The sequence below is a fragment of the Lissotriton vulgaris genome, chromosome 11 (genome assembly GCF_964263255.1).
Source record: "Lissotriton vulgaris chromosome 11, aLisVul1.2, whole genome shotgun sequence".
Classification (NCBI taxonomy): Eukaryota; Metazoa; Chordata; class Amphibia; order Caudata; family Salamandridae; genus Lissotriton; species Lissotriton vulgaris.
Window position 1 is genome coordinate 354,066,820 of NC_141699.1, and position 27,059 is coordinate 354,093,878.

General features: G+C 46.7%; 1 protein-coding gene across 2 annotated transcripts in view; it reads left to right on the forward strand.

Annotated features, from left to right (window-relative positions):
- The window catches only part of KCNIP3 (potassium voltage-gated channel interacting protein 3), a 783,111-nt gene that overhangs the window by 170,220 nt on the left and 585,832 nt on the right, over nucleotides 1-27,059 (forward strand). Inside the window, exon 1 of one of the 2 annotated variants that reach the window (XM_086943326.1) lies at nucleotides 8,111-8,236. The exons of the other annotated variant lie outside the window; for it this stretch is intronic. Coding sequence (XP_086799452.1) covers nucleotides 8,146-8,236 — 91 coding nt within the window. The 5' untranslated portion in view covers nucleotides 8,111-8,145. Of the gene's footprint in view, nucleotides 1-8,110; nucleotides 8,237-27,059 lie in introns of those variants that run through there. 2 annotated transcript variants of the gene reach the window in all.

A 27,059-nucleotide genomic window follows, 5' to 3' on the forward strand; every position in this document is an offset into this window, starting at 1 on the left:
GGTCATTGGTTAAACATAAGCATGAATGTTGGCTTTTTAAAATGAATTTCCATGCCCGTGACCTTATTTTTGTCACGGAAACCTGGGCAGATGAAACCTCTGGCCCAGATCTGGTGGTAGCTATCCCACCAGGGTTCGCAATAGTCAGGAAGTATCCTGTAGTCAGACAGGGAGGAGGTCTGGCAATAATTTACAGAGATCATCTGAAAACATCTTTTAAAGTTATTCCCAAAGACACAGAAGCTGAAGTGCTCTCCAATTTAAAATAGCAGCCAGCCACGTGTTTTCTTTTAATGGGCTGCAAATGTACAGGCCGCCTGGTTCAAGAAATAATTTTATGCAAACTATGGGCCAGCTTTTGGAACACAAAGTAAATTCTCCAGACTTCACCATTTTAAGTGATTTTAATTTCCATTTAGATAACACCTTGGACAAAGATTCCCTGGCCCTGATGGACCTAGTGACTGGTGCAGGCTGAGAGCAGATTGTAAACAAATCCTGTGCACAAGTTTACAAGTTAGTTGGCTCTTCAGTAAGAGCCCAAAGGGATAGATAATGTTAAAGAAATGAGGTTGAGATCCAGCAACTTTAGAAGTGTGTTTATGGTTCAGTTATGATCAGTACATAAGAAAGTACAATTAGCCGACACGTGTTTCATCACACCGTGTTGAGGATGTGACTCTTCAGGGCTGATGACAATCAGGGATAAGGAAATGGCGCACCAGGTCCGGAGGGTGTCAAGACCAGGTTGCGTGAACGGTGAAGGTGAGGCAAAAATTAGGTGGAATGTGGCTCCGTGTAGAAAGGCTGACATAGAGCGGAAGCCTCATGACGGTAGTGTCCTGCACGGCAAACTGATAGCGGTTGCGGCACGGTGTGTGTGATGCTGTGTGTGTGTGTGTGTGATTGTGTGTGTGTGTGTGTGTGATTCTGTTTGTGTGTAGGGCTGTGTGTGTGTGGGGGTGGGCTCTGTGTGTGGCTCTGTGTGCGTGTGGCTGTGTGTGTGTGTGTGTGGGGGTGTGGGTGCAAATGCAATAGGTCTCGCATTTGCAAAAGATTAAGCTATTGGCATTGTAAATGACCATGCCATTTATTTATCTGTTTTCAAAACTAACACATAAATAAACAATTTGTCATTTAAAGTGCCAATAGCTCTAACTTTGTCAAAGGCAAAACCGTTGCATTGTACTTGGTATCGAATCCAACAGCGGCCATGATGCTATGGAAAGAAAGGACAAAGCATATTGACCCACTGTTGACACTATGGAAAGAATGGAGGAAGTATCAAAAAAAGACAGGTGGAGCATAAGAACCGAGCTAGGGGATGCTCATCCATGAAAAAGGAGACTGCTGTTCTTTCCATGCCCTCAGAAAGTTCTCTTTAGGCCACAGCCCCCTAGATTTGAAATGGCTTGCTACCTAACATTTTCAGAACAAAGAAAGGGGTGTGGCAGTTATTTTGATGAGGAGAAAAGATAATGGGCCAGAAGGTGTGTGTGTGGGCGGGCTCTGTGTGGGTGTGTGTGGGGGGCTTTGTGTAGCTGTGTGTGGGGGGGCTCTGTGTGGGTGTGTGTGTGGGGGGGGGGTTTGTGTGTGTTGGGGGGGCTCTCTGTGGGTGTTGGTGTGTGTCATTTGCGAGAGATAAAGCTAGTGGCATTGTAAATGACAATGCCATTTATTTATGTTAAAAAAAACATAAATAAAAATAATGTCAAGAGCAATGCCAATCGCTCTAACTTTAACAAAGGCAAAACCATTGCATTGTAAATGCTTGTTATACCTTGTTTACCAAAGAAAAGCATTTCAATTTTTTCGTCAGTAAGTGCTGTGACCCAGTCTGCTATTGTTGACATGCACTATTGGAGCATTGTGTTAGCAATAACGTAATGTGACAAAATGGGCACAATAAGGTGTGGATCAATGGAGTAGCAGACCAACGCAAGGCCAAAAGACCTTACTATGTTGTCCAGGGGGGACAAGACATTTAGATGGTGAAAAACAGGTTGAGGGGTGAGCCCTGGGTGCCATCACAACTGACTGAGAAAGGAGTGAAACAAAAAGGAGTGCAGATCACAGTCTCGGATATCTCAACTAAAAAGCATTTCCACCAACTCGGGGCCTTTTTACATATCGCAAAATCTGTAAGCCTCTAGAAAAGGACAGATGTGATAGTGTAAAAGAACCAGCTCGACACATCTCTCTCCTAGTGATGAGCCCAACACATCTGCCTCCTAGTGACGAGCTCAGCAGCACATATGCCTCCTAGTGACGAGCTCAGCAGCACATCTGCCTCCTAGTGACGAGCTCAGCACATCTGCCTCCTAGTGACGCCAGGGCGTAACACAGGCTCCCGCATCCCCCGCAGTGCAGGGGGCATCAAGCTCAAGGGGGCCCCCTCAGCACAGCACTTTGGCCAGAGAGCTCCTAATAGAGTCCGGAGGGGGCCCCTCCACGTACCTGGCAGGAGGATCCCCTCAATTATCGTTACGCCACTGAGTGACGCGCTCAGCACACCTGCCTCAGACCTGCCTCCTAGTGACGAGCTCAGCAATTCCGCCTCCTAGTGATGAGCTCAGCACATCAGCCTCCTAGTGATGGGTCAGCACATCTGCCTCGTAGTGAAGAGCTCAGCACATCAGCCTTCTAGTGACGAGTCAGCACATCTGCCTCCTAGTGACGAGCTCAGCAGCACATCTGCCTCCCAGTGATGACCCTCAGCAGCACATCTGCCTCCCAGTGATGACCTCAGCAGCATATCTGCCTCCCAGTGATGAGCTCAGCAGCACATCTGCCTCTGTGATGCGCTCAGCAAATCTTCCTCCTAGTGATGAGCTCAGCAGTACATCTGTCTCCCAGTGATGAGCTCAGCAGCATATCTGCTTTCCAGTGATGAGCTCAGCAGCACAGCTTCCTCCCAGTGATGAGCTCAGCAGCACATCTGCCTCCTAGTGATAAGCTCAGCAGCACATCTGCCTCCTAGTGATAAGCTCAGCACATCAGCCTCCTAGTGATGGGTCAGCACATCTGCCTCGTAGTGAAGAGCTCAGCACATCAGCCTTCTAGTGATGAGTCAGCACATCTGCCTCCTAGTGACGAGCTCAGCATATCTGCCTCCCAGTGATGACCTCAGCAGCACATCTGCCTCCCAGTGATGACCTCAGCAGCACATCTGCCTCCCAGTGATGACCCTCAGCAGCACATCTGCCTCCCAGTGATGACCTCAGCAGCAGATCTGCCTCCCAGTGATGAGCTCAGCAGCACATCTGCCTCTGTGATGCGCTCAGCAAATCTTCCTCCTAGTGATGAGCTCAGCAGTACATCTGTCTCCCAGTGATGAGCTCAGCAGCATATCTGCTTCCCAGTGATGAGCTCAGCAGCACAGCTTCCTTCCAGTGATGAGCTCAGCAGCACATCTGCCTCCTAGTGATGAGCTCAGCAGCACATCTGCCTCCCAGTGATGAGGACATAGAGACACAGTAGAGACTTCAAAATGAAAAGTAAAAGCAATAAGGATACAATGTTATATACTCACAATGAATCAATAAACAATATATGGTTCACAATTTAATGAAATAACACAAAAGGTTCATTAATTTACAAGTGACCAAACAGCAGCAGTGTCCCAGGGAGGGAGAGGTATAAGTGCAGGGAGGGTGTGTGGGTTCTTGGGAAAATAGGGAGATAGTGCTTCCCGAAGCGACTGACTTTACTGCGGTCTTTTCCCCGGGTAGCTGAACGCGAGTCCCGACCTTGACCGGCGGAATCCCCTTTCCTTTAACATATGCATCACGAACGGATGCATTTTGTTATGGCAGTGGAGACCGCTCCTAGGCGGCGCACTTTATTTGATATTACCATATTGTTCATTAAGCATCCCTAAAGATTCATTCCATCTTCAAAAACAAATTCTCGCACATGGAGCCTCCTGGCCCACACCTACCATGAAATTTCAGATCCGTGATGATTGACATTCACGGTTCCCTGCCCCTTCCTCCTTTGTCCTGATGAAGACCCCAGCCTAAGGTTACATTTCCACCTAGAATTAGAGGGGTTGAAACGTCGACGACAATTCTTTCTACCTACAAACCAACCATATTGTTGAATTGACCCAAATGGTTATCTTTGATGGCATGTGATGTAATGTCTTGAAACATTCATGTATAAAGTGTGGTTGAACTTATAAGACAACATGTTCTGCAATCATTGCATGAATCAGGTCATATTGACCAGCACTATCTCCCTATTTTACCACGAACCCACACACCCTCCCTGCACTTATACCTCTCCCTCCCTGGGACACTGCTGCTGTTTGGGCATTTGTAAATTAATGAACCTTTTGTGTGATTTCATTAAATTGTGAACTATATATTGTTTATTGATTCATTGTGAGTATATAACATCGAATCCTTATTGCTTTTACTTTTCCTTTTGAAGTCTCTACTGTGTCTCTCTGTCTTCCTAAATGGTTCCACACTGGGACCCCCTATATCTGTACCAATTCTCACCCAGGTCCCAGTGACTATATTGGGTATACCCCCTTTTTTTGTACCATCCCAGTGATGAGCTCAGCAGCACATCTGCCTCCCAGTGATGCGCTCAGCACATTTGCTCCTGCGGACACCCTCTGTCTAATGATGACCTCACCACAGATGCGCCTAGTGATAACCTTATCAGTTCCTCCTCCTAGTGATGGTGCACCACTCAATAAAGGCTTTCACACACCCTCTAGCAATGACCCCAAGTCCTGCACATTCCAGGGACAACGGCTGGTGATGACCTTGGCAGTCCAGACCCCAGGGGTGACCTCTGCGTGCCGGCCCTCTAGTTATGACCTCTTCAACCCTACCTCCAGTTATGACCTCAGCATCCCAACCTCCAGTAATGACCTCATCAACGCTACCTCTAGTTATGACCTCAGCATCCCAACCTCCAGTTATGACCTCAGCATCCCAACCTCCAGTTATGACCTCATCAACCCTACCTCTAGTTATGCCCTCAGCATCCCTACCGCCAGTTATGGCCTCAGCATCCCTACATCCAGTTATGACCTCAGCATCCCAACCTCCAGGGTATACAACGTTTAGCACGCATTTTTTACCACGCACTACCACTACAACGCAGGCATTACCACGCATACCATTACAATGCATTGCGCTGGGGGGCGCTCTAGGATAGGGAATAAGTATAATTTTATATCCAACACCTTCCCTAGTGTCCACGGGGACTGGAGTTGGAATATAAAATTATACTTACCACTATCCAGCACCTCTAAGCGCTATGCGTTGTAACGGTATGCGTTGTAAATACCGCGTTGTAATGGTATGCGTGGTAAAAGTATGCGTGGTAACGTCATACATCCCAACCTCCAGTTATGACCTCATAATACCTACCTCCAGTTATGACCTCAGCATCCCTACCTCTAGTTATGACCTCAGCATCCCAACCTCCAGTTATGACCTCTTCATCCCTACCTCTAGTTATGGCCTCAGCATCCCTACCTCCAGTTCTGACCTCAGCATCCCTACCTCTAGTTATGGCCTCAGCATCCCTACCTCTAGTTATGGCCTCAGCATCCCTACCTCCAGTTATGGCCTCAGCATCCCTACCTGCAGTTATGACCTCAGCATCCCAACCTCCAGTTATGACCTCTTCATCCCTACCTCTAGTTATGGCCTCAGCATCCCTACCTCCAGTTCTGACCTCAGCATCCCTACCTCTAGTTATGGCCTCAGCATCCCTACCTCCAGTTATGGCCTCAGCATCCCTACCTCCTGTTATGGCCTCAGCATCCCTACCTCCAGTTATGGCCTCAGCATCCCTACCTCCTGTTATGGCCTCAGCATCCCTACCTCCAGATATGACCTCAGCATTCTTACCTCTAGTTATGGCCTCAGCATCCCTACCTCCAGTTATGGCCTCAGCATCCCTACCTCCAGTTATGGCCTCAGCATCCCTACCTCCAGTTATGGCCTCAGCATCCCTACCTCCAGTTATGGCCTCAGCATCCCTACCTCCAGTTATGGCCTCACATCCTTGCCTCCAGTTATGGCCTCAGAATACCTACCTCCAGTTATGGCCTCAGAATACCTACCTCCAGATATGACCTCAGCATTCTTACCTCTAGTTATGACCTCAGCATTCTTACCTCCAGTTATGGCCTCAGCATCCCTACCTCCTGTTATGGCCTCAGCATCCTACCTCCAGATATGACCTCAGCATTCTTACCTCTAGTTATGGCCTCAGCATCCCTACCAGCAGTTATGGCCTCAGCATCCCTACCTCCTGTTATGGCCTCAGCATCCCTACCTCCAGATATGACCTCAGCATTCTTACCTCTAGTTATGGCCTCAGCATCCCTATCAGCAGTTATGGCCTCAGCATCCCTACCTCCTGTTATGGCCTCAGCATCCCTACCTCCAGATATGACCTCAGCATTCTTACCTCTAGTTATGGCCTTAGCATCCCTACCTCTAGTTATGGCCTCAGCATCCCTACCTCCTGTTATGGCCTCCGCATCCCTACCTCCTGTTATGACCCAGCATTCTTACCTCTAGTTATGGCCTCAGCATCCCTCCCTCCTGTTATGGCCTCAGCATCCCTACCGCCAGTTATGGCCTCAGAATACCTACCTAAAGTTATGACCTCAGCATGCATACCTCAGTTATGGCCCCAGCATCCCTACCTCTAGTTATGACCTCAGCGTACCTACACTGGTGACCTTGGCACACCTGCCCTGTAATTGTGACCTCATCAAACCTGCCCGGTGCCCAATCTCCCGCAGTGTCCCATTCGCCTCCCAGCGGAGGAGCTGTCGGCATCATGTAACCTTAAAGCAAAAGGACGGTTGGGCTGGGGCAGCGCAGACTGGACGGGAGCAGCATGCTAGAGTAGAAGTGTTTGAGAGGACGGGGCGAGCGCAATGGGCGGGAAGATGAGACACTCATCGGACACTACTATAAGCCCCTCATAACGAGATGACAGCCAAACACCGGCACACTGAGGGTTAAAGTATTGATCAGTGCATTTTTTTCATGGTAATCGGAGCCAATCCGTTAAAAAAAGGCCTGAATTCCTGGAACACAGGACAGGAACGCGCGATGTAGAAGAGGGGCCGGCGCGGCTGAGCCTGAAGAGAGGTGGGGGAGAGGGAGGAAACGAACCGCAAAGAGAAGGAGAGCAGCCGCAGAGCAAGACGGGAGGAGGACAAGTTTGAGCCGAGGGAAAAGTGACGGGAGAAGAAAAGTAAGAAGGGGGTAGCTGTTTGAGAGGAGAGGGTTTGATGCTACGCCAAGAGCTTTGTAGAAGCAATGGAGGCCGATTTGGGGCCGCACGAGAGAGAGTAAGAGCGGAATCCATACGCCTGGCCGGAGGGCTGTGCAAGAAACGCCGTCTGGAGACCGTCCGAGTCTCACACACTCTCGGACTGAGAGAGAAGAAGCAAGAACGACGGAGAAGTGTGACAACGACACACCATGATCCTCAAAGGACCTTCGAGTCGGATATAAAGCTACTTAGTGACTTTAAAAAAAGACACATTTCAGGAACCCTGGATTAGGCATGAGGACCCTCTGTAGAGCTGCGAGTTCTGACACAAAATCTTTTAAAGACAAGTGTGTTAGGCAGAAAGTCCCTCAAAAACCTTGAAAGGACAGTCGGGTGATACACAAGGATTGTCAAAGACCCCAGCAGTGCCCATTGCATTGACACCAAGAACTTAGGAGGAAAGTGAGACCCAAATATCTTTTAGGATTTACCAAACTCAGAGGCTGCAGAAAACTTTTGGGATAGGCCCAAGATCCTTCAGGACCCTCAAGCTAGGCTGAAATGTTCTTGAAGACCCTGTGTACTCGAAGACCCCTGCAGATTCTCGAGTCAGACTTGAAGATTCTAGGAGGCCCGCAAGTCAGACATCGCTATCGCCAGGGACCACACGAATTCTTAAAGTACATTTGAGGCGCTTCAGACTTGAGGAGGGCAGCAGGAATCTCAAAGAGAGGATTCATAGTAAAAACTGGACCGTGGAAGCTAGGGAGGAGCGTTAGTGTTTAGGCTGAAAGCAGTGTGGCACTTTTGGAAAGATAGCCGGACCACGGTAAACGCCAGACTGGCATGGGGGGAGGCCAGGTTTGGCCCACGTTCCATGACATGATGATAGACTGCAAGGATCAGTGCAAGAGACAACTGATGAGCCTGGCGCGATGCTTCTTCTGTCTGGTTTCTGGAAACATAGTGACAGGTAAGGAACTCTACTTCTGCCACCTGCAGCATTGAGGGTAAATATGGACTGACAATGCGGTAACTGTAGGGATCACTCACCAATCACTTGGCGGGGGACCAGGGAAGGTGTCAAAAAGGACCAAAAAGGCACCACAGGTCGAGATTCATGGAAGTCAGGGGTGTATTAGCGCAGACACAAGTGTGCCAGCTGGTACGCGGGGCAAGCGATAGAAAGAGGGATGAGTCCAGTGAAGTTAGTTGATAGTGCTCCATTGACCTGTCTTGTACTGTAGGTGCTTTGGAAGTAGGTGTTTGGTTAATTGATGATGAAACAGGATGGCTGTTGTTTCCACCCTCCTGAATAGTAATCTTGCTTTAGTCTGTTGTCGGTTCCTACAAGAGATTCCCTCACAGAGTTCCTTCCACACACATTATGTGGGTCAATGTGTGAGGAAGAGGCCTTAATTTGACACTGGTCCAGGTCACTTCCCCATTAAACAGCCATGCTCTGCTTTTGAAGTCTATCTACCTGTTTCCCACTTAGTATACCTACTTGTTCCTGTCACAGTCTGTGTCTTGTGGCTTCAAACACTGTTCCTCGTTATTATTTCCCATATTGGTGTTTGTAACTGAGCCAGTGCCAGCCTGTGAACAATTACTCTGCTGGGGGGTACTGCTGTCTAGCAGACAATTCGTTTTGTGTCTGGGTTTTCCCAATGTTCTTTATTCATGAACTTTGCTTTTTTGTTCCTGGGTAGGTCTATAACATTTGCCATTGTTCTGTGGTAGATGTTCGAGTCAACTAAAAGTGAGGTATCTATGAGGCGAATACAACGCCTAATGAATTTAAACCCGCTGTCGGCCATTTTGCCCCCCTGTTGCACGATGAATCTTTGGCACTAGCTTGAATGAGCATACCATCTGGTGTCCCAGACCATTGACGTGTGATTAATATACTTGAAGAAATAATGCTACTATCCCCAAGTAAATAATGTATCATGACATTGGATCGGACATTTACTTCGTGCATAAATTCTGCCAGTTACTCTTAGAAGGGCAAAATAATACAGGGTCTTGCTATCTATGAGCGCATTTTCAAGTGTCTCTATATCTCAGAAGTCCTGTAACTGGCCAAATATGAGCAACTGTATCTTATTTTAAAGAAATGAGTTCACTCAGGATAGTCTACACAGCATACTGAGTTATTCTTGCCAACTTGGATCAACTAAGTTGGGAGTTGGGCAAAAGTTGTTTAGGGGCTCCCGTTATGTTGTCATCTTTCAGCAGATATTAACAACATTTGATCATAACCAGATGTCCAGGCTGCATGAGACTAGTATAAGGGGGCAAGAACAAAATGTTGTGTGCTCACGGATATCCGATAAAACGTAGACATTGACCTCACTATCAAGGGAATAGTGGTTTGACCTGATTCAGCTCTCTCACTTTTTGTTTTTTGATTCTTTTTTGGTCTCATTGATTAATCAAATCCAGTCTTTTCAGACTCTTTTACCATGCTAACGATACACAACATCTTACAACTATGGGATTATCGATACACAACCTCTTACCTATGAACCATGGGATAATCAAACACCTCCTAAAAAGCAACCTTGTAAAAAAAACAGATGGTGGGGCCGTATTCTGTGTCATGGCCTTACCACAACATCGCCGGAATCCGTAAATCCACGGACGTACCCAATTTTCAAGTGGTTGTAAGCACTTTGCTGGGAGCTCCACATTTCTGCAATGATGAAGACCTAGTTTCTTTGCGATTTTCGATTGATTACAAAAATGATTCCCTTTCATAAACTTCCACCCATTGATCCAAGCAGCAATGGCTGTAGAGCGGTCACACATGTCATCCAACTTGTGCTTTACTTATCCTCTCACAGTATTGAAGTTTACCGAGATTGTAAAATGCAGTTGGCTTTGGAGCCATCTACAACAAGCAATTTCGTCCCTTCATTATTTATCAGAGATGTAATGGATCACAATCAAATCAATGTACAGTCTGTATCCTCATATTACGCGACAGCACCTATTTCTTTATAAAGATGTACATATTGACGCACTACTGCACCTGTGTTGTTACGGTTAGGTCAGATTTATCATTGAAAAGGCATGTTTTGTTTCGCGAATAACGTTGACGCTGGTTGGTGATCTACACAAAATGTTCTGATTAAAAAGTTCATCCACTGAGGGTTGCCATGATACGTTTCATGCAGATCTGTGAAGTGTGGGCCCAAAAAAAGGCTGAAGTGTGGGTCCAAAAAAAGTCTAAAGTGTGGTATTTACAATTTTAAATACTATAATATTTTTTGTTCCTCAGTACACAAACATCGTTATCGAATTATACCAAACGTGGCAGGAAAGTAGATCTTTGTGCAAGGAAGTGTGCTGCTCGTTTTGGTGAAAATCTGTTAAGTACTTTATGAGCAATTCGCTTTTAAAAAGTATTCTGATCTGGTCATGAAGAGGTTATATTTTAGAGGTATCTGAACTGTTGGTATGCCGATCCTCCACAGATGGGCACACCTTGGGACTTCCAAGCTTTTACTCCCACCACCTTCACGAATAAACTGTACTTTCACTGGCTGACCATTACAAAAAAAAATCTCTCGCAGTCGCTTTTTCCCTACATGCTTCACTGAGCACTGTTTTGGAAAAAATAAAACCAAAAAGAGCATAAGGGACAGAGTGAGCTTACCTTGCCCCTAAGGTCCATGTTGGGGCGCGTGACTCAGAGACCCCCCTCCCCCCCCTCCCCCACCCCAGTGTTGTTAAAATTAATATTAATACAAGATATTTCTTTTGGGATTAACCAGTCCTATCTTTGTGTATCCTAGACCCTATCCAGGTCCTTTGGTCTTTAGTGGGGTCCCATGATTCACAAATTTGGCCTAGGATTCATTATTCCTAAAAACATAAGTAAAAAGTAATTTGGTGCGTTATACCTGTGTTTGGTCAGCGCCATTGGCCTTCTGCAAAGGGATTGGGAACCTGCAGTGGGTAGAGCTTTGGACCTGGCTAAGACCTGGCCCTTCAGTTCCTCCGCCGTGCATGGCCAAAGGTTGTGCAGATCAGGGGTTGGCCATCCGCCGAGGATTGGGTGCAAGGCCTGGATGTAGCCCAAAGGCCGTGCACAACAGAGGTTTGGTCACACGGAACTGTTGGATGTGGAATGTGATATATAAAATCATTGCACAAAAAGTTTAAGGTGAAAAGATGAAAAGCTTTCGTTGTAATGCCACAAAATACCTTTAAAAAGACCTCAGAAATTTACTTAAGACATCATTTTCATCAACACTTCCAATCGTCTGTCCTGTCAAACTACCACTGCTCTATGCCCTGCACAGTGGTGGTTGGCTGCAAGTTCTGGTGTATCACCGGACCTTGTATTTTTTATTTTTTAATAAGATATTTTGGTACTGCTGTGTCATAGAGGTTGTTGTGCTGGTTCCCACAGTAGCACGGGATGGTATTGCGGTACTTACATCCAGAATGACCTTTTTATCCTTTTAAAGTAAGGGGAAATGCTTTGGAATCCCATGCCACCCTATGAGCCCTGGAGTTCATGGTGTACCCACCCTGCCCCAATGTGGATTATGTCCTTTTTTTAGGACTCAGAGACTCTGTTTCACAGTCCTGTAATGACGGCTGCATTTTTTTATTACAGCAGTGGCTAGCCAATCAAATTTCTCAGAACCACGGTACAGAAATGGCCCCAGGGAGAATAGGTTTCCAGGGTCAATCAGAAGTCCCTATTTCCTAAAATGACGGGACCCCCAGACTCCAGAGGGACCAACCGTCTAGCTATACCTAACTTTTTTACCTCATCAAGCCCACTCTGAGCTTCTCCTTAAGGCCAGTTTCTCAAACAACTGAACAGTTTTTCACAAAAGCATACTTTCTGAGTGAAGTTTTAACTTTTTGCCAAATATGAATTCGTTTCTGTATCAAAGATCAAAGTTTTTAATGGGATCAGAATTAACATTGGATAATATTTTGGGACCTTCCTCCTTTCTCTTGGCCCCCACTTGGTGGATCAGCACAGAACTTTCAAGGAAGATGATGAGGCTATGTTATGTTAATTTAACTTATAATACATTGAAATCACCCTGAGAAGGGTATCTCTGTGCAGGTCAGGACTAGGCAAATAAGATTCCTTAGGCCAGAAACATCTCTGTCTTCGGAAATGTTCTGAATTTTAAGTGATCAGTGCATTTTCATATGTGTAGCTGGTTCCAATACAAGAGGGCAAGGTATGAGAATGATCTGCCTCCTAAACAAGATTTCCTGATCCAAATGCCTGTGAGAATAACTATCTGTAGATATTAAAAGTCTGCCTGGCAAGTAGCGTGTCAGCCTTGCAGAAAGATATCTTGGTCCTTTGCCGATGAGAGATTTGTGTGTTAAGCAGCAGATTTTAAATGTAATTCTTTTGCGGACAGGAAGCCAATGGAGTGAGCGCTAAAGGGGAGAAGAAGGCGTCCCTGATGGAAGATTTTGAATGAGGCAAGCTGCTGTATTTTGGACAACGTAGAGCTTAGTTAGAAGTGTCTCATTGGTAGCTGCCAGTAGGGCATAACAGTAGTCCAGGTGACTGATAACCAGCACCTGGGTCAGAACTTTCCTCACAGATAGTGGAAGAAGAGGAAAGACTCTTCAGATAAGGTGAATCATAGGAAAGCAGATACCAGTGGTAGCCGCAACCTTTTCTTTCATGGTCAGTGACTGATCAAGGCGAATGCCCAGGGTTTTAACTGCCTAAATTAGGAGGACACCAGTCAGGAGTCCAGAGCTGTTGGGCACTGCCAAACAGCATGATCTTTGTTTTGCTGGGGTTCAGCTGAATGCAAAAAGAACAATTATTGGATAGAATGCACAACAATGTCATACATTCACCCCAGTACAGAGATCTGGGCCTGAATTCATTGTTTTTTTGCTCACCATGCCATTCCAGTTAGAACCCAGCCATATGCAAATCAGTTTTGACCCAGAGCCCAATGGGAACAGTCCAGCCCGAACTGCCAGGCCAGGTTCTCTCTGGAATGGAAAAAAGCATCCTGGCACCGGTTTCGGGGTTTCACCCTTCATCAGCCATGGAGAGCACTGGACCCATGTCTCGGATGTTAAATGCAAAAAGAGCAATTGATGGACAGAATGCAGAACAATGTCATACATTAACCCCAGTACCGAGATCTGGGCCTAAATCCATAGTTTGTTTGATCACCGTGCCATTCCAGTTTGAACCCAGCCATATGCAAATCAGTCTTGACCCTGTGACCAATGGGAACAGTCCAGCACAAACTGCCAGGTCCTCTCTGAACTGGAAACAAGCATCCTAGGACTGGTTCCGGGGTTTCAACCCTCATCATTCAGAATAGCTTGACTCCAGTGGCATGGAGAGCATGGGACCCATGTCTGGGCATACCTGTCCCACTTGGGGTGACAAATGCAAAGATAACAATTGATGGGCAGAATGTAGAACAATGTCATACATTCCCCCCAGTACAGAGATCTGGGCCTAAATCCATTGTTTATTTGCTTAACATGCTATTCCAGTTTGAACCCAGCCATATGCAAATCAGTGTTGACCCTGTGCCCAATGGGAACAGTCCAGCCCGAACTGCCAGGCTAGGTCCTCTCTGGACTGGAAGCAAGCAGCCTAGCACCGGTTTAGGGGTTTCACCTCTCATCAGCCAGGATAGCTTGACTCCAGTGGCATGGAGAGCACAGGACCCACCTCTGGGTATCTCTGACCCATGTACAACTACACAGTAGTGACTGACAGTGTGCAATATACATTCATAGATATATCACCAGACAGGACACTAAGTTCTGTATAGCGGAGACTAGTTGTGGTGCCTAACATCAAAATTTAGTGTAGGCACAGCCTTCACAGTATGAGCAGAAAAGTTGTAGAATGCAATTCCCTTGCACTTAAAACTGATTTCTTAGTACCTTTCCTTTATAGAAAGATCTCAAATCTATTTTTACTTTGTGTAAATGTTGGCACAAAAAAGCCCTTCATTTTAACGTCATACACAAATATTGTTTTAATTACGTACTAGTTTAATTTGAGCATCACATGGTATTCACAGCTAGAATTTTACCTTTACATTAAAGCATACAACTGCACATCCTATTCTTGGTAATATTTCAATTCTTAGATTCAGGGTGCTGCAAAATTAGACCATGTATTCAGAGCTTTAAGAGGGCTGTGTCCTGCTGGTGCTGAGCACTGGCAGATTTAAAAAGGAGGCATCAAAACTGGTCCCTATTGGGCTCTGTTGTTACGCCCTGGCCTGGCAATACCAACTGGTGAACAGGCCTAGCAAACTTCGCTCATGCTACGTGAGTCACGTGCAAGACCTGCCGGTCCCACCTTCACCTATATCACAAAATGGGCAAATTGATGTAGCTGGAAAAGGAGGGCCTGGGATGTTCTTTTAAAGGCATCCATCCCTGCCATGCCTCCCTTCCCTGCTTGATTTGAGCAACATGGCTAGAGTAACTTTAGAGCCATCTGCAGATGCACAGCTAGACGTCCTGGCCTATGCTGCTGGGTGTGGTGCTGTTGACAAAACGTAATTCCACTTTCCACATTTGTAAAGCACAAACTTATTACCCCTAAAGGTATCCAGGCACTGTGGGGCCGTCGGGGAGATTAAGTGAGCTATTGCCCAGAGTCTCAATATGATATGATATGATATTGTTTTTATAAAGCGCGACTTACACTCCACGGAGCATCTTGGCGCTAGTCATACGTGTCACAGAGGGATGAAAGCAGGTGAGCCATAAGAGGGCTCAATAGAAAAGTGTCAGGTATGTCTGAAAATGGGCAGTTAAATAATATGCTGATCTGAGCTGCTGCCGGCTCTGGGGGTCGAGCCCTGTGTCCAGCACTCCGGCGTCAGCTGCTCTGGAAACTGCACCACACCTCTCCCAATCATGCCTGGATAGACACTGCATCGGAATAAAGTGAGTCACGATTGGCACTTGGTGGGGACATGCCTAGTTTTAAGTAATGATTTCAAAACCATGCATTTTTGTCACAACTTTTTCTCTTCCTCTCCGCCTGATACTGCCAGATCACTTTTTTAGCTGCAGTCACAGGATCCCAGGATGGATGTATATATATGTTATGGTCCTGGAGGTAACCCCTTCCGGGGTGGAGACCCTCCAATTTTAGGGTACAGAAAACCAGTTATGCAAGGCATAGTCCAACACTATTATCTTTTAGGAAACAAGTGAAAACTTGGCTATTCGAGCAATAGAAGCCTTCCCGCTATCCTTACAGTCCATAGCGCCGAGACAACTTTGGGTATTTGTGCACTCTATAAATTTTTAAAATAAATAAATAAATGAACCGGAATTCAGTAAGATTCCCTTAGGTCATATATTAATTTATTTGGCATGGATGATTGACACGTCATTGGGCCTTCATTGTTAACATGTCGTGCTCATTCATTCATTAGCTGGCACCACCATTGCTCAAAGGCGGGCAGGTAAGCTTGGAGTGTCATGTGCTCCACCCCATACTCAACATTGAGACATAGGGTGGCCTTCAACATACAGCACACTGACACAATCATGCTATTTATAGCAATTACAGATCATGTTAAGGAAATTTTAGGATTTAAAGCACTACAGGTGGGCCAGCTTACCCTGGGATCCCCCTTGGCTTCTGCATGCATGCATTTGCGTCCTCCAAGGACAATGTGTACTCGGTGCCTTCTGTGGTCTGTTTTGGAATGTAGATGTAAATTGTGCAACAAACATAAAGTTTGAATTGACTATGTCTGTCAACATTTTTTACTGTATTTCATGCACACAGAGTGGTGTTTTCCCTTAGTGCATCACATTATATCTCTGCATTGAGAGTCATTTAATAAAAGTGAGAGTTTTCAAACGTGCACTGACAAACATTACTGCCCCACCCTGATGACAAGGCTATCCGTGAACTAAGAGGCATATGTCCGTGTACCCTAGATTTGGCTTCCGTTATTAGGCATGAAGCTACATTAAAGGCTTTTAAAGCAAAAATGAGGTTTTTGTAGAGCGCACATTCTGATGTAGGCCCTACCCCTTTAATACGTTTGCCACACCCCTTTCAGAGATCGATACCCTCCGCCCCTTTCCGTTTTTTCACCCCACGTAGAGCACTGTGTGCTGTCTGCAGACTAAAGCCCTAAACAGAAGATCTAAACTTTGGCCACTAGATAGCGCTCCCGTACAACGTATCATTTTACATAATGCAGGTTAGATTACGTCTCCGATTGGAGAGATTTGGTTGTCAATGGTACTGTACTGCATTGTATTGAAGCATTTCTTTAGCGTTCTCCTACTTCTTGCTGACGCGTCAATGTCCTTTATGGCAGTTGATGGAGTCATTTCTATATTTGTTTTAAACAAACTAGAGGAGGATGTTTGTAGATGTCTTATTTCTTAAGGTCCAGTTGCAAATCCGACAGAGCGATGCTGCAGGGAAAGTTATAAACGCTCTCACCTGGCCCGGTGATCGCACACTCCCCATTCCTGCGTGCTCTTGGACATGTACCTGATAAAACTGCTTTTGACAGGTCCCGGGATGCGAACATGGGTACGGCACGGCACCCCCCACCAACTAAAAAGCCTGCAAGTGAAGTCTATAGAGGGTATTGAGCCTCACCAGCTGCAAAACGCTTCCCCTGGCCTCGCATGCCATGACCATACCATACCCATACTCTACCCGGCTGCAGCAACCCTTGAATATAGTTGTGCACTGCTTTCCTTGTGTCTTGAGGGTGAATAGGGCTATGCACTGCTGACCTTGTTTCTTATGGTGAATATAGTTATGCATTGCTGCTCTTGTTTCTTGGGGTGAGTAGAGTTGTTTCTTGAGGGATAAAGTTGTGCACTGCTGCCCTTGTTTCTTGAGGATGAGTAGAGTTTGCACTGCTGCCCTTGTTTCTTGAGGATGAGTAGAGTTTGCACTGCTGCCCTTGTTTCTTGAGGAGGAGTAGAGTTTGCACTGCTGCCCTTGTTTCTTGAGGAGGAGTAGAGTTTGCACTGCTGCCCGTGTTTCTTGAGGATGAATAGAGTTTGCACTGCTGCCCTTGTTTCTTGAGGATGAGTAGAGTTTGCACTGCTGCCCTTGTTTCTTGAGGAGGAGTAGAGTTTGCACTGCTGCCCTTGTTTCTTGAGGAGGAGTAGAGTTTGCACTGCTGCCCTTGTTTCTTGAGGAGGAGTAGAGTTTGCACTGCTGCCCGTGTTTCTTGAGGATGAATAGAGTTTGCACTGCTGCCCTTGTTTCTTGAGGATGAGTAGAGTTTGCACTGCTGCCCTTGTTTCTTGAGGAGGAGTAGAGTTTGCACTGCTGCCCTTGTTTCTTGAGGAGGAGTAGAGTTTGCACTGCTGCCCGTGTTTCTTGAGGATGAATAGAGTTTGCACTGCTGCCCGTGTTTCTTGAGGAGGAGTAGAGTTTGCACTGCTGCCCTTGTTTCTTGAGGATGAGTAGAGTTTGCACTGCTGCCCTTGTTTCTTGAGGAGGAGTAGAGTTTGCACTGCTGCCCTTGTTTCTTGAGGAGGAGTAGAGTTTGCACTGCTGCCCTTGTTTCTTGAGGAGGAGTAGAGTTTGCACTGCTGCCCGTGTTTCTTGAGGATGAATAGAGTTTGCACTGCTGCCCTTGTTTCTTGAGGATGAGTAGAGTTTGCACTGCTGCCCTTGTTTCTTGAGGAGGAGTAGAGTTTGCACTGCTGCCCTTGTTTCTTGAGGAGGAGTAGAGTTTGCACTGCTGCCCTTGTTTCTTGAGGAGGAGTAGAGTTTGCACTGCTGCCCTTGTTTCTTGAGGAGGAGTAGAGTTTGCACTGCTGCCCGTGTTTCTTGAGGATGAATAGAGTTTGCACTGCTGCCCTTGTTTCTTGAGGATGAGTAGAGTTTGCACTGCTGCCCTTGTTTCTTGAGGAGGAGTAGAGTTTGCACTGCTGCCCTTGTTTCTTGAGGAGGAGTAGAGTTTGCACTGCTGCCCTTGTTTCTTGAGGAGGAGTAGAGTTTGCACTGCTGCCCGTGTTTCTTGAGGATGAATAGAGTTTGCACTGCTGCCCTTGTTTCTTGAGGATGAGTAGAGTTTGCACTGCTGCCCTTGTTTCTTGAGGAGGAGTAGAGTTTGCACTGCTGCCCTTGTTTCTTGAGGAGGAGTAGAGTTTGCACTGCTGCCCGTGTTTCTTGAGGATGAATAGAGTTTGCACTGCTGCCCGTGTTTCTTGAGGAGGAGTAGAGTTTGCACTGCTGCCCTTGTTTCTTGAGGATGAGTAGAGTTTGCACTGCTGCCCTTGTTTCTTGAGGAGGAGTAGAGTTTGCACTGCTGCCCTTGTTTCTTGAGGAGGAGTAAAGTTTGCACTGCTGCCCGTGTTTCTTGAGGATGAATAGAGTTTGCACTGCTGCCCTTGTTTCTTGAGGATGAGTAGAGTTTGCACTGCTGCCCTTGTTTCTTGAGGAGGAGTAGAGTTTGCACTGCTGCCCTTGTTTCTTGAGGAGGAGTAGAGTTTGCACTGCTGCCCTTGTTTCTTGAGGATGAGTAGAGTTTGCACTGCTGCCCTTGTTTCTTGAGGATGAGTAGAGTTTGCACTGCTGCCCTTGTTTCTTGAGGAGGAGTAGAGTTTGCACTGCTGCCCTTGTTTCTTGAGGATGAGTAGAGTTTGCACTGCTGCCCTTGTTTCTTGTGCGAGAATAGAGTTATGCACTGCTTTCCTTGTGTCTTGAAAGTGGGAGGAGTTATGCACTGCGGCCCTTGTTTCTTGAGGGTGATTATAGTTGTGCACTGTTGCCCTTGTTTCTTGAGGGTGAATAGAAGTATGCACTGCTTTCATTGTGTCTTGAAAGTGAGTGGAGTTATGCACTGCTGACCTTGTTTCTTGATGGTGATTATAGTTATGCACTGCTGGACCTGGTTCTTGAGCATGAGTAGAGTTTGCACTGCCTTCCTTGTGTCTTGAAAGTGGGCGTAGTTATGCACTGCTGACCTTGTTTCTTAACGGTGAATATAGTTGTGCACTGCTGCCCATTTTTCTTGATGAAGAATTTAGTTGTGCACTGCAGCCATTGTTTCTTGAGCATGAATAGAGTTGTGCACTGCTGCCCTTGTTTCTTGAGGGTGAATAGAAGTATGCACTGCTTTCCTTGTGTCTTGAAAGTGAGTGGAGTTATGCACTGCTGAACTTGTTTCTTTTTTTAAATAAATTCTTTTTATTAACAACTCAGAAAAAGTGGTGATCATCACAATCAGAGAATACAATAATCACATTTGCACCTTAGGAAAATACAGAGAAGACAAAGCGTTTACGGTATCAGAGTATTCATAGCAGTATATCACAAAGTCAGTTCACAGTGTGAGCAGTTCGTCAACCGGAGTAATTTGGGGGGGCTCACATATGTTTCCTCTGTATTCGTTCCACTTGGACCACACCTCTACCCATTTCCCATTTCCGGGGGCACCCCGTGCCACGTACACTGTCTTCTCCTGGAGCATGCACCAGTCCATGTCCGTCTTCCATGAGCAAAGTCTCGGAGGCGCCACTGCCCCCCACAACCTAGCAATATTCCTGTTTGCGGTTGCAAATCCCAGTGTCGCCCAGAGCCTCCCCTAGGTGGCAGGTCTGTGGGCTCCCAGATGTTCAATAGGCACCTCTTTGCCTCCAGTCGCAGCTCCACCCCCCACACCTCTTGCATACAGCGAAGTACCCTGTTCCAGTAAGTCTGCAGCACAGGGCACTCCCACAGTATAAGGAAGTAGATCCCTACCTCCCCGCACCCTCTCCTACAGAGCCCATTGTCCCTACGGCCCATCCGCTGCAGTCTAGTCCCGGAGACGTATACTCAGTGGATAATTTTTAGTTGGATCAGTCTGAGTCTGGTTGATATAGCTACTTCCTTAAGGGAAGCAAGCACACTTCTCCACTCCTCATCATCTATTTCTAATCCGTCAGTCTCCCATTTCCCTTTGAGAGTTAGTAACAGATCTGGAGAGTTGTTAATAAGTTTTTTGTATGTGAGTGAAATGGCGTGGCCATCTAGCAGTCTATCCTCCAGAGGGTAGGATTCTGGGGGCTGGGTCCCTGAGGGGATGTTTGTTTGAAGGGAGTGCCTGACCTGCAGGTATCGGAAGTGTTCTATCTGTGCGAGATCGTAAGTACATTGGAGGGAGGCAAAGGACACAACACAGTCTGGACCCCATAAGTCTTTAATGTGGGAGATTCCAATTAGGTCCCAGTTGTGGAACCCTTTGGTGCGACCCAGAGTGCCCAACCTCTGAGACCCATAGCGGGGTAGCGATTGTGAGGGCATTAGCCCATCACAGTTTACGCTGTACAATGTGCCATAGTTGAACCGAGTTCTGCTTGGGCCCAGTGAGTGGGTATCTGCTAGGCCTAGAGTAGAGCGCCGCCTCAAAGTTTCCACTCGGAAGGAGCCACCGGTCCATTCTATATCCCGGGTCATTTCTGTCGCAATAGGTGCCCTGATTGATGGCCGAGAGATGTGCAGCCCAATAGTACTTTCGGATATCCAGGAGCGCTATGCCTCCGTCAAACCACCCCAGTGTCAGTTTCTAAAGGGACATGAGGGGTGTCCCAGACCATAGTAGCTCTCTCTGTGTGGCTTCGATGGACGCAAAGTATGACTGGGGACCAAGTCCGGATAGTTTTGTAGGGTATATAGGAATCGTGGCAGCGTCATCATTTTAAAGAGCGCCACCCTACCTAAGAGGAACAGCGAGAGCTTCCGCCAAGAGGTAGAGTCCCTTTTTAATCCGCTGTAGAGGCGGCAGGAGATTCCTCATATACCTAGTGGCCTTCTCTTTGGAGATGAAGATCCCCAAGTATCTGAACCCATCCATGGCCACCTTAATCGGGCAGGTTCGAGGGACCGCCGGAGGGTCTCCATGCAGGACAAATAATAAGGACTTGCCCCAATTAATACTATACCCTGAGTTTCTCCCGAAACTAGTGAAGATGTCCAAAGCTACTATGAGGGACTTATGAGGTCTTGTGAGATAGAGGAGGATATCGTCTGCGTAGAGCGAAATCCTGTCCTTCCATCCATCAGCCCACCGGATCCCCTTCAGGGAGGGGTCGCTGACCTTGTTTCTTGATGGTGAATATAGTTGTGCACTGCTGCCCTTGTTTCTTGAGGGTGAATAGAAGTGTGCACTGCTTTCCTTGTGTCTTTAAAGTGAGTGGAGTTATGCACTGCTGACCTTGTTTCTTGAGCATGAATATAGTTGTGCACTGCTGCCCTTGTTTCTTGATTGTGAATAGAAGTGTGCACTGCTTCCCTTGTGTCTTTAAAGTGAGTGGAGTTATGCACTGCTGACCTTGTTTCTTGAGCGTGAATATAGTTGTGCACTGCTGCCCTTGTTTCTTGAGGGTGATTAGAAGTATGCACTGCTTTCATTGTGTCTTGAAAGTGAGTGAAGTTATGCACTGCTGACTTTGTTTCTTAATGGTGAATATAGATATGCACTGCTGCCCGTGTTTCTTGAGGATGAGTACAGTTTGCACTGCTGCCCTAGTTTCTTGTGCGAGAATAGAGTTATGCACTGAAAGTGGGTGGAGTTATGCATTGCGGCCCTTGTTTCTTGATGGTGAATATAGTTGTGCAAAGCTTCCCTTGTTTCTTGAGCGTTAATAGAGTTATGTATTGCAGCCCTTGTTTCTCGACGGTGGTGTTTTACCTTAGTGCATCACATTATATAACTGCATTGAGAGTCATTTAATAAAAGTGAGAGTTTTCAAACGTGCACTGACAAACATTACTGCCCCACCCTGATGACCAGGCTATCTGTGAACTAAGAGGCATATGTCCGTGTACCCTAGATTTGGCTACCGTTATTAGGCATGAAGCAACATTAAAGGCTTTTAAAGCAAAAACAAGTTTTTTTTGTAGAGCGCACATTCTGATGTAGGCCCTACCCCTTTAATACGTTTGCCACACCCCTTTCAGAGATCGATACCCTCCGCCCCTTTCCGTTTTTTCACCCCATGTAGAGCACTGTGTGCTGTCTGCAGACTAAAGCCCTAAACAGAAGATCTAGACTTTGGCCACTAGGTAACGCTCCTGTACAACGTATCATTTTACGTAAAGTAGGTTAGATTATGTCTCCGATGGGAGAGATTTGGTTGTCAATGGTACCGTACTGCATTATTTCACATTCTGTACTGGTATCCCCCACAATAGAATGATTGTTTTTTTCCATGCACCTCAGTCTGTTTAGGTCCAAGCCTATCAGACAGCAAAACTGTCTGGTTTGCAAAAGACATCTTAGTGACATTAAGAAACTTGACCTAGTAGTAATACATTCCGTCCATTGCTGACCATTGGCTTCGTGGTTTTTAACTCACATTTTTGGTCTTTCTATTTTCTGGCTTTATTTGTTTTTGGCTGTCCAGCTTGAGTTCGTCCCTCCAATTGCCCAAACCTTGTGTACTGTATTATTTCACAAACTCACTTTCTGTAAACGGGCCTTTAAATCTTGTTCTTATCTTGTCACATAACCTGTGTATTTAAAGACAGAGGTCAAATGTCAATCTGTCTTCTGAGGGAGCCAGGGGCCTCATTTATGAGGCCCCTTGCGCCATCGGAACTTCACTTTTCATGAAGTTCCGTGGCGCAGAAGCCTGCGTGGTATTTATCAGGCAGCAGTACGCCAGTTTTTGTGGCGTACTGCTGCCTGATAAATATCAGTCCCTTTCACGCAGTGTTCTGCGTTAAAGGGGCGTGCAATGGGTGTTGCTGGGGGCGTTCCCAGCAACATCCATGGCCTTTTGACACTGCCCCAGATTTACCAGAAATCGTAACTCTGAAGCAGTGCCAAAAGCTTACGCCTCCCCAGGGGAGGCGTAAGGGAGGCGCAACAGGGAGAAATGTCTTTATTTCTCCTCGTATTTCCTTTTTCTATGTGTGCTGCATTCTGCAGCACACATAGAAAGAGGAAAAGCCTCTTGTGATTATTTTTGTACAGAAAGGTTTCCCTTCCTGTACAAAAATAATCTTTCCCGCAACGTAGGCACCCTTGCACCATTGTGCAAGGGTGCCTGCGCTGGCGCAGGCAGCCCATTGTGAGCTGGCGCAGGGGAAAAGGACAGGAATGCGCCGTATCTTATAGATACGGCGCATTTCTGCCCTTTTCTTTTGCCGTAGAGAAGCGCAGCAGGAAGGCCTGCTGCGCTTCCCTACGGCAAAAAGTCATAAATGAGGCCCTTGGTATTTTATTTTCTTTCCCTGACTTCAAAGTGAGGGAGGTTATGTGACAATCCTGCTGAGTACCTATGTAAGAGGAGAGTGTGCAGGATGCTTTTTTAATTCTTGCACACAGACAAAAATTAACTGTGTTGCTGTTTCTAAATATATCCAAATTAGTACAAATTAAGGATATTTGTTTGTAATTCTGAATTGTGGTGGAAGCAAATATGTGAATACAATCAAAGCACATCAATACACTAGGTGATGACATTTGCACACATTACCATTCGTGTGCAGTAAAAGCATATTTTGGTGCAAATGTAATGGTCATTTCAACTGAAAATGTGTTGTCTGTAACGGCAATGCGATACCACACCATGCACACTCCACACTATGCCATTCCTCTCCTCTCTATACCCTTCCACTAAGTGCCACACCACTCCATTTTACAACACTCCACTCTACTCTACAACATGCCTCTTCACTCTACATCCCTCCACTCTAAGACACTGTACGACATGCCACGCCACTCAAATTGACACCATTTAATTCCCCGCTGCTCCAATCTGCTCCACTCACTCCATGATACAATACGCCATTCCACTTCTCTCCACTCCGGTTCACTCACCCCCACTTCACTCCACCTCACTTCAATCTACCCCACTTCAATCCGGTGTACCCCAATCTGCCCCACTCCCTTTTGCTACAATCTTCCCTAATTTAATCCACTCTACCCCATTCCACTCCAGTCTACCCCACTCTACCCCACTCCATTCTACCCCATACAATCTCAATCTACTCCAGTCCACTTTACCCCTCTCCAATCAATCCCAACCACTCCAATCTACCCCACTTCAATCTAACCCACTCCATTCCAATCTAACCCTATCGACTCCACTACGGCCCATCTACCCCACTCCACTCTACCCCACTCCTCTCCTATCTACCCACTCAGTCTAACCCAGTAAACGCCAACCCACTCAAATCTACCACACTCCACTCAAATCTACCACATTCCACTCAAATCTACCACACTCCACTCACTTCTACCACATTCCACTCAAATTCACCCCACTCTGCTCTAATCTACCTCACTCCACTCAAATCCACTCCTATCTACCCCACTTTAGTATACCCCAATCCACCCCACTCGATTGTACCCCAATCCAAACCACTCCACCCAACTCCACTCTGCTCCAATCTACCCCAGTCCAATTTACCCCACTCCAAACTCCTCTCAATTTATCCAACTCTGCTCCACTCTAATCTACCTAGGCATGGGCGGAAAATCCGTTCGGCTCGCGGATTTTGCGGATTTTCGGGAAATCCGCAATCCGCGAGATTCGCGAATCTCCCGCAAAATCCGCAAATCCGCGAGCAGCGGATTTTGCTCGCACTGCTCGCACTGTTCGCGTGAGTTCGCGCCCCGCGAATAAGTGCAAAATTGCAGAAATACGATCTTAGCAAAACTGAAAGTAACTACTTACCAGGTTCAAAAGTTCAGGCTCATCATTAGTAGCCATTTCCTGTAGTGCTTCCTGAGGGGCCCCTCCAGAGTTCAGTTGCCAGTTGAAACTATTATGTGACCCTGCTCTGAACCTCAGAATAGTTACACATATGCCACAAAGGTCCTGAATTACAGCTAAGGGAGACAAGCAGGAGCCAGGCTGGAAGTTAAAATCCATTAATCAGCCCCTAATTCATTATTGTCAGTTGGGGCAGGGCAGGTGTTGTAACTAATTTTGCAACAATGAAAGCACTTAGCAAGTGCAAAAGATCACTAATCAGGGCGCACTAAGGAAGCAGGTGCCAGCTAAAAAAATATTCTGTGACACATTAATCAGCCCCAAATTAATTCAGGTCACTTGAGGCAGGGAAGGTGTGCTTTGCTTTGCCGAAAATAATGTACACTGGACAACCAGAGGGAGTGGTGATGAAACAGAGGGTGGCATGGGTGGGCCAGAGGGTGGCATGAGTAGTCAGAGAGTGGCAGTGGTGACAGAGAGTGGCAGTGATGAAGAAGAGTGTCCCAAACAGGCTGGACACGTAGAAACAACAAGTTCGCAAAACTTGCGACCCGACAGGTAAGTTCGCAAATTGCGAAATTGTAAAAACCCTCGCGAACTGGCAGAAACACGGGCGAACACAAAAAAAAAAATCCGCAAATTCGCGGGAATTCGCGGATTTTGCGGATTGCGAATCCGCAAATCCGCAAAATTCGCGAACGCGAGATCCGCAAAATTCGCTCATGCTTAAATCTACCCCACTCAACTCCAGTCTACCCTACTCCACCACAATCTACCCCACTCCAACACAATCTACCCCACTCTACCACAATCTACCCAACTACCCTACTATTCCACAATCTACCCTACTTCAATATACCAAACTCCAGTCCACTCAATCTATCCCGTTCCTCTCCAATGTACTGCACTCCACTGTACCACACTCCACTTCTATGAACCACATTCCACTCCAATCTACCACACTCCTCAAATCTAACACACTCCACTCTACCCCACTTCAATTATCCCACTCCAATCTGCCGCACTCCATTCTACCCCACTCCATTCCAATCTACTCTAGTCTAATCCACCCAATCTACTCCACTTCACTTCCCCCTAATCTACCACACTGTACTGTACTCTAATATACCACACTCAACTCTTCCTCAGTCTAGCTCACTCAATTCCAATCTCGACTACACTCCAATCTATCTAACTCCACCTCACTCCAATCTAAACCGCTTCACTGTCAAGTCAAGTCAAAAAAATTGTATAACGCACTACTCACCCAGAGGGTCTCAAGGCGCTTGAGGGAGAGGGGTTCTCTACTTATCAAATAGCCAGGTTTTGAGTTGTTTTCTGAAGGAGAGGTGGTTCTGTGTAAGGCGGAGGTGGGTGGGGAGAGAATTCCAGGTTTTGGCCACTAAGTAGGAGAAAGATCTTCCTCCCATGGTGGCTCTTCGGATGCGTGGAATCGCGGCGAGGGCTTGATTGGACGATCGTAGTTGGCGGGTGGGGGTGTAAAAGGTCAGGCGCGTGTTGAGGTATTTGGGTCCTAGGTCGTAGAGGGCTTTGTGTGCGTGGGTGAGGAGATGGAACGTTATTCTCTTGTTGACTGGGAGCCAGTGAAGGTCTCTCAAGTGACCGGATATGTGATTGTGGCAGGGTATGTCTAGGATGAGTCGGGCGGAGGCGTTCTGAATGTGTTGGAGCTTTTTCTGTAATTTGGCTGTGGTTCCGGCGTAGAGGGTGTTTCCATAGTCCAGTTGGCTTGTGACCAGTGCTTGGGTGACCGTCTTTCTTGTTTTGGTGGGGATCCATCGGAAGATCTTTCTGAGCATACGTAAGATGTTAAAGCATGATGATGAGATGGCGTTAACTTATCTCGTCATCGAGAGGGAGGAGTCTAAACTAAATCACAGGTTGCGAGCATGGTCCGTTGGTTTGGGTGCGCTGCCCAGGGCCGGTGGCCACCATGAGTCGTCCCATGCAGAGGGGGATGATCCTAGGATGAGGACTTCCGTTTTGTCTGAATTCAGTTTTAAGCGGCTGTTCTTCATCCACTCGGCTACGTTTTTCATCCCTTCGTGTAGGTTGGTTTTGGCGGTGCT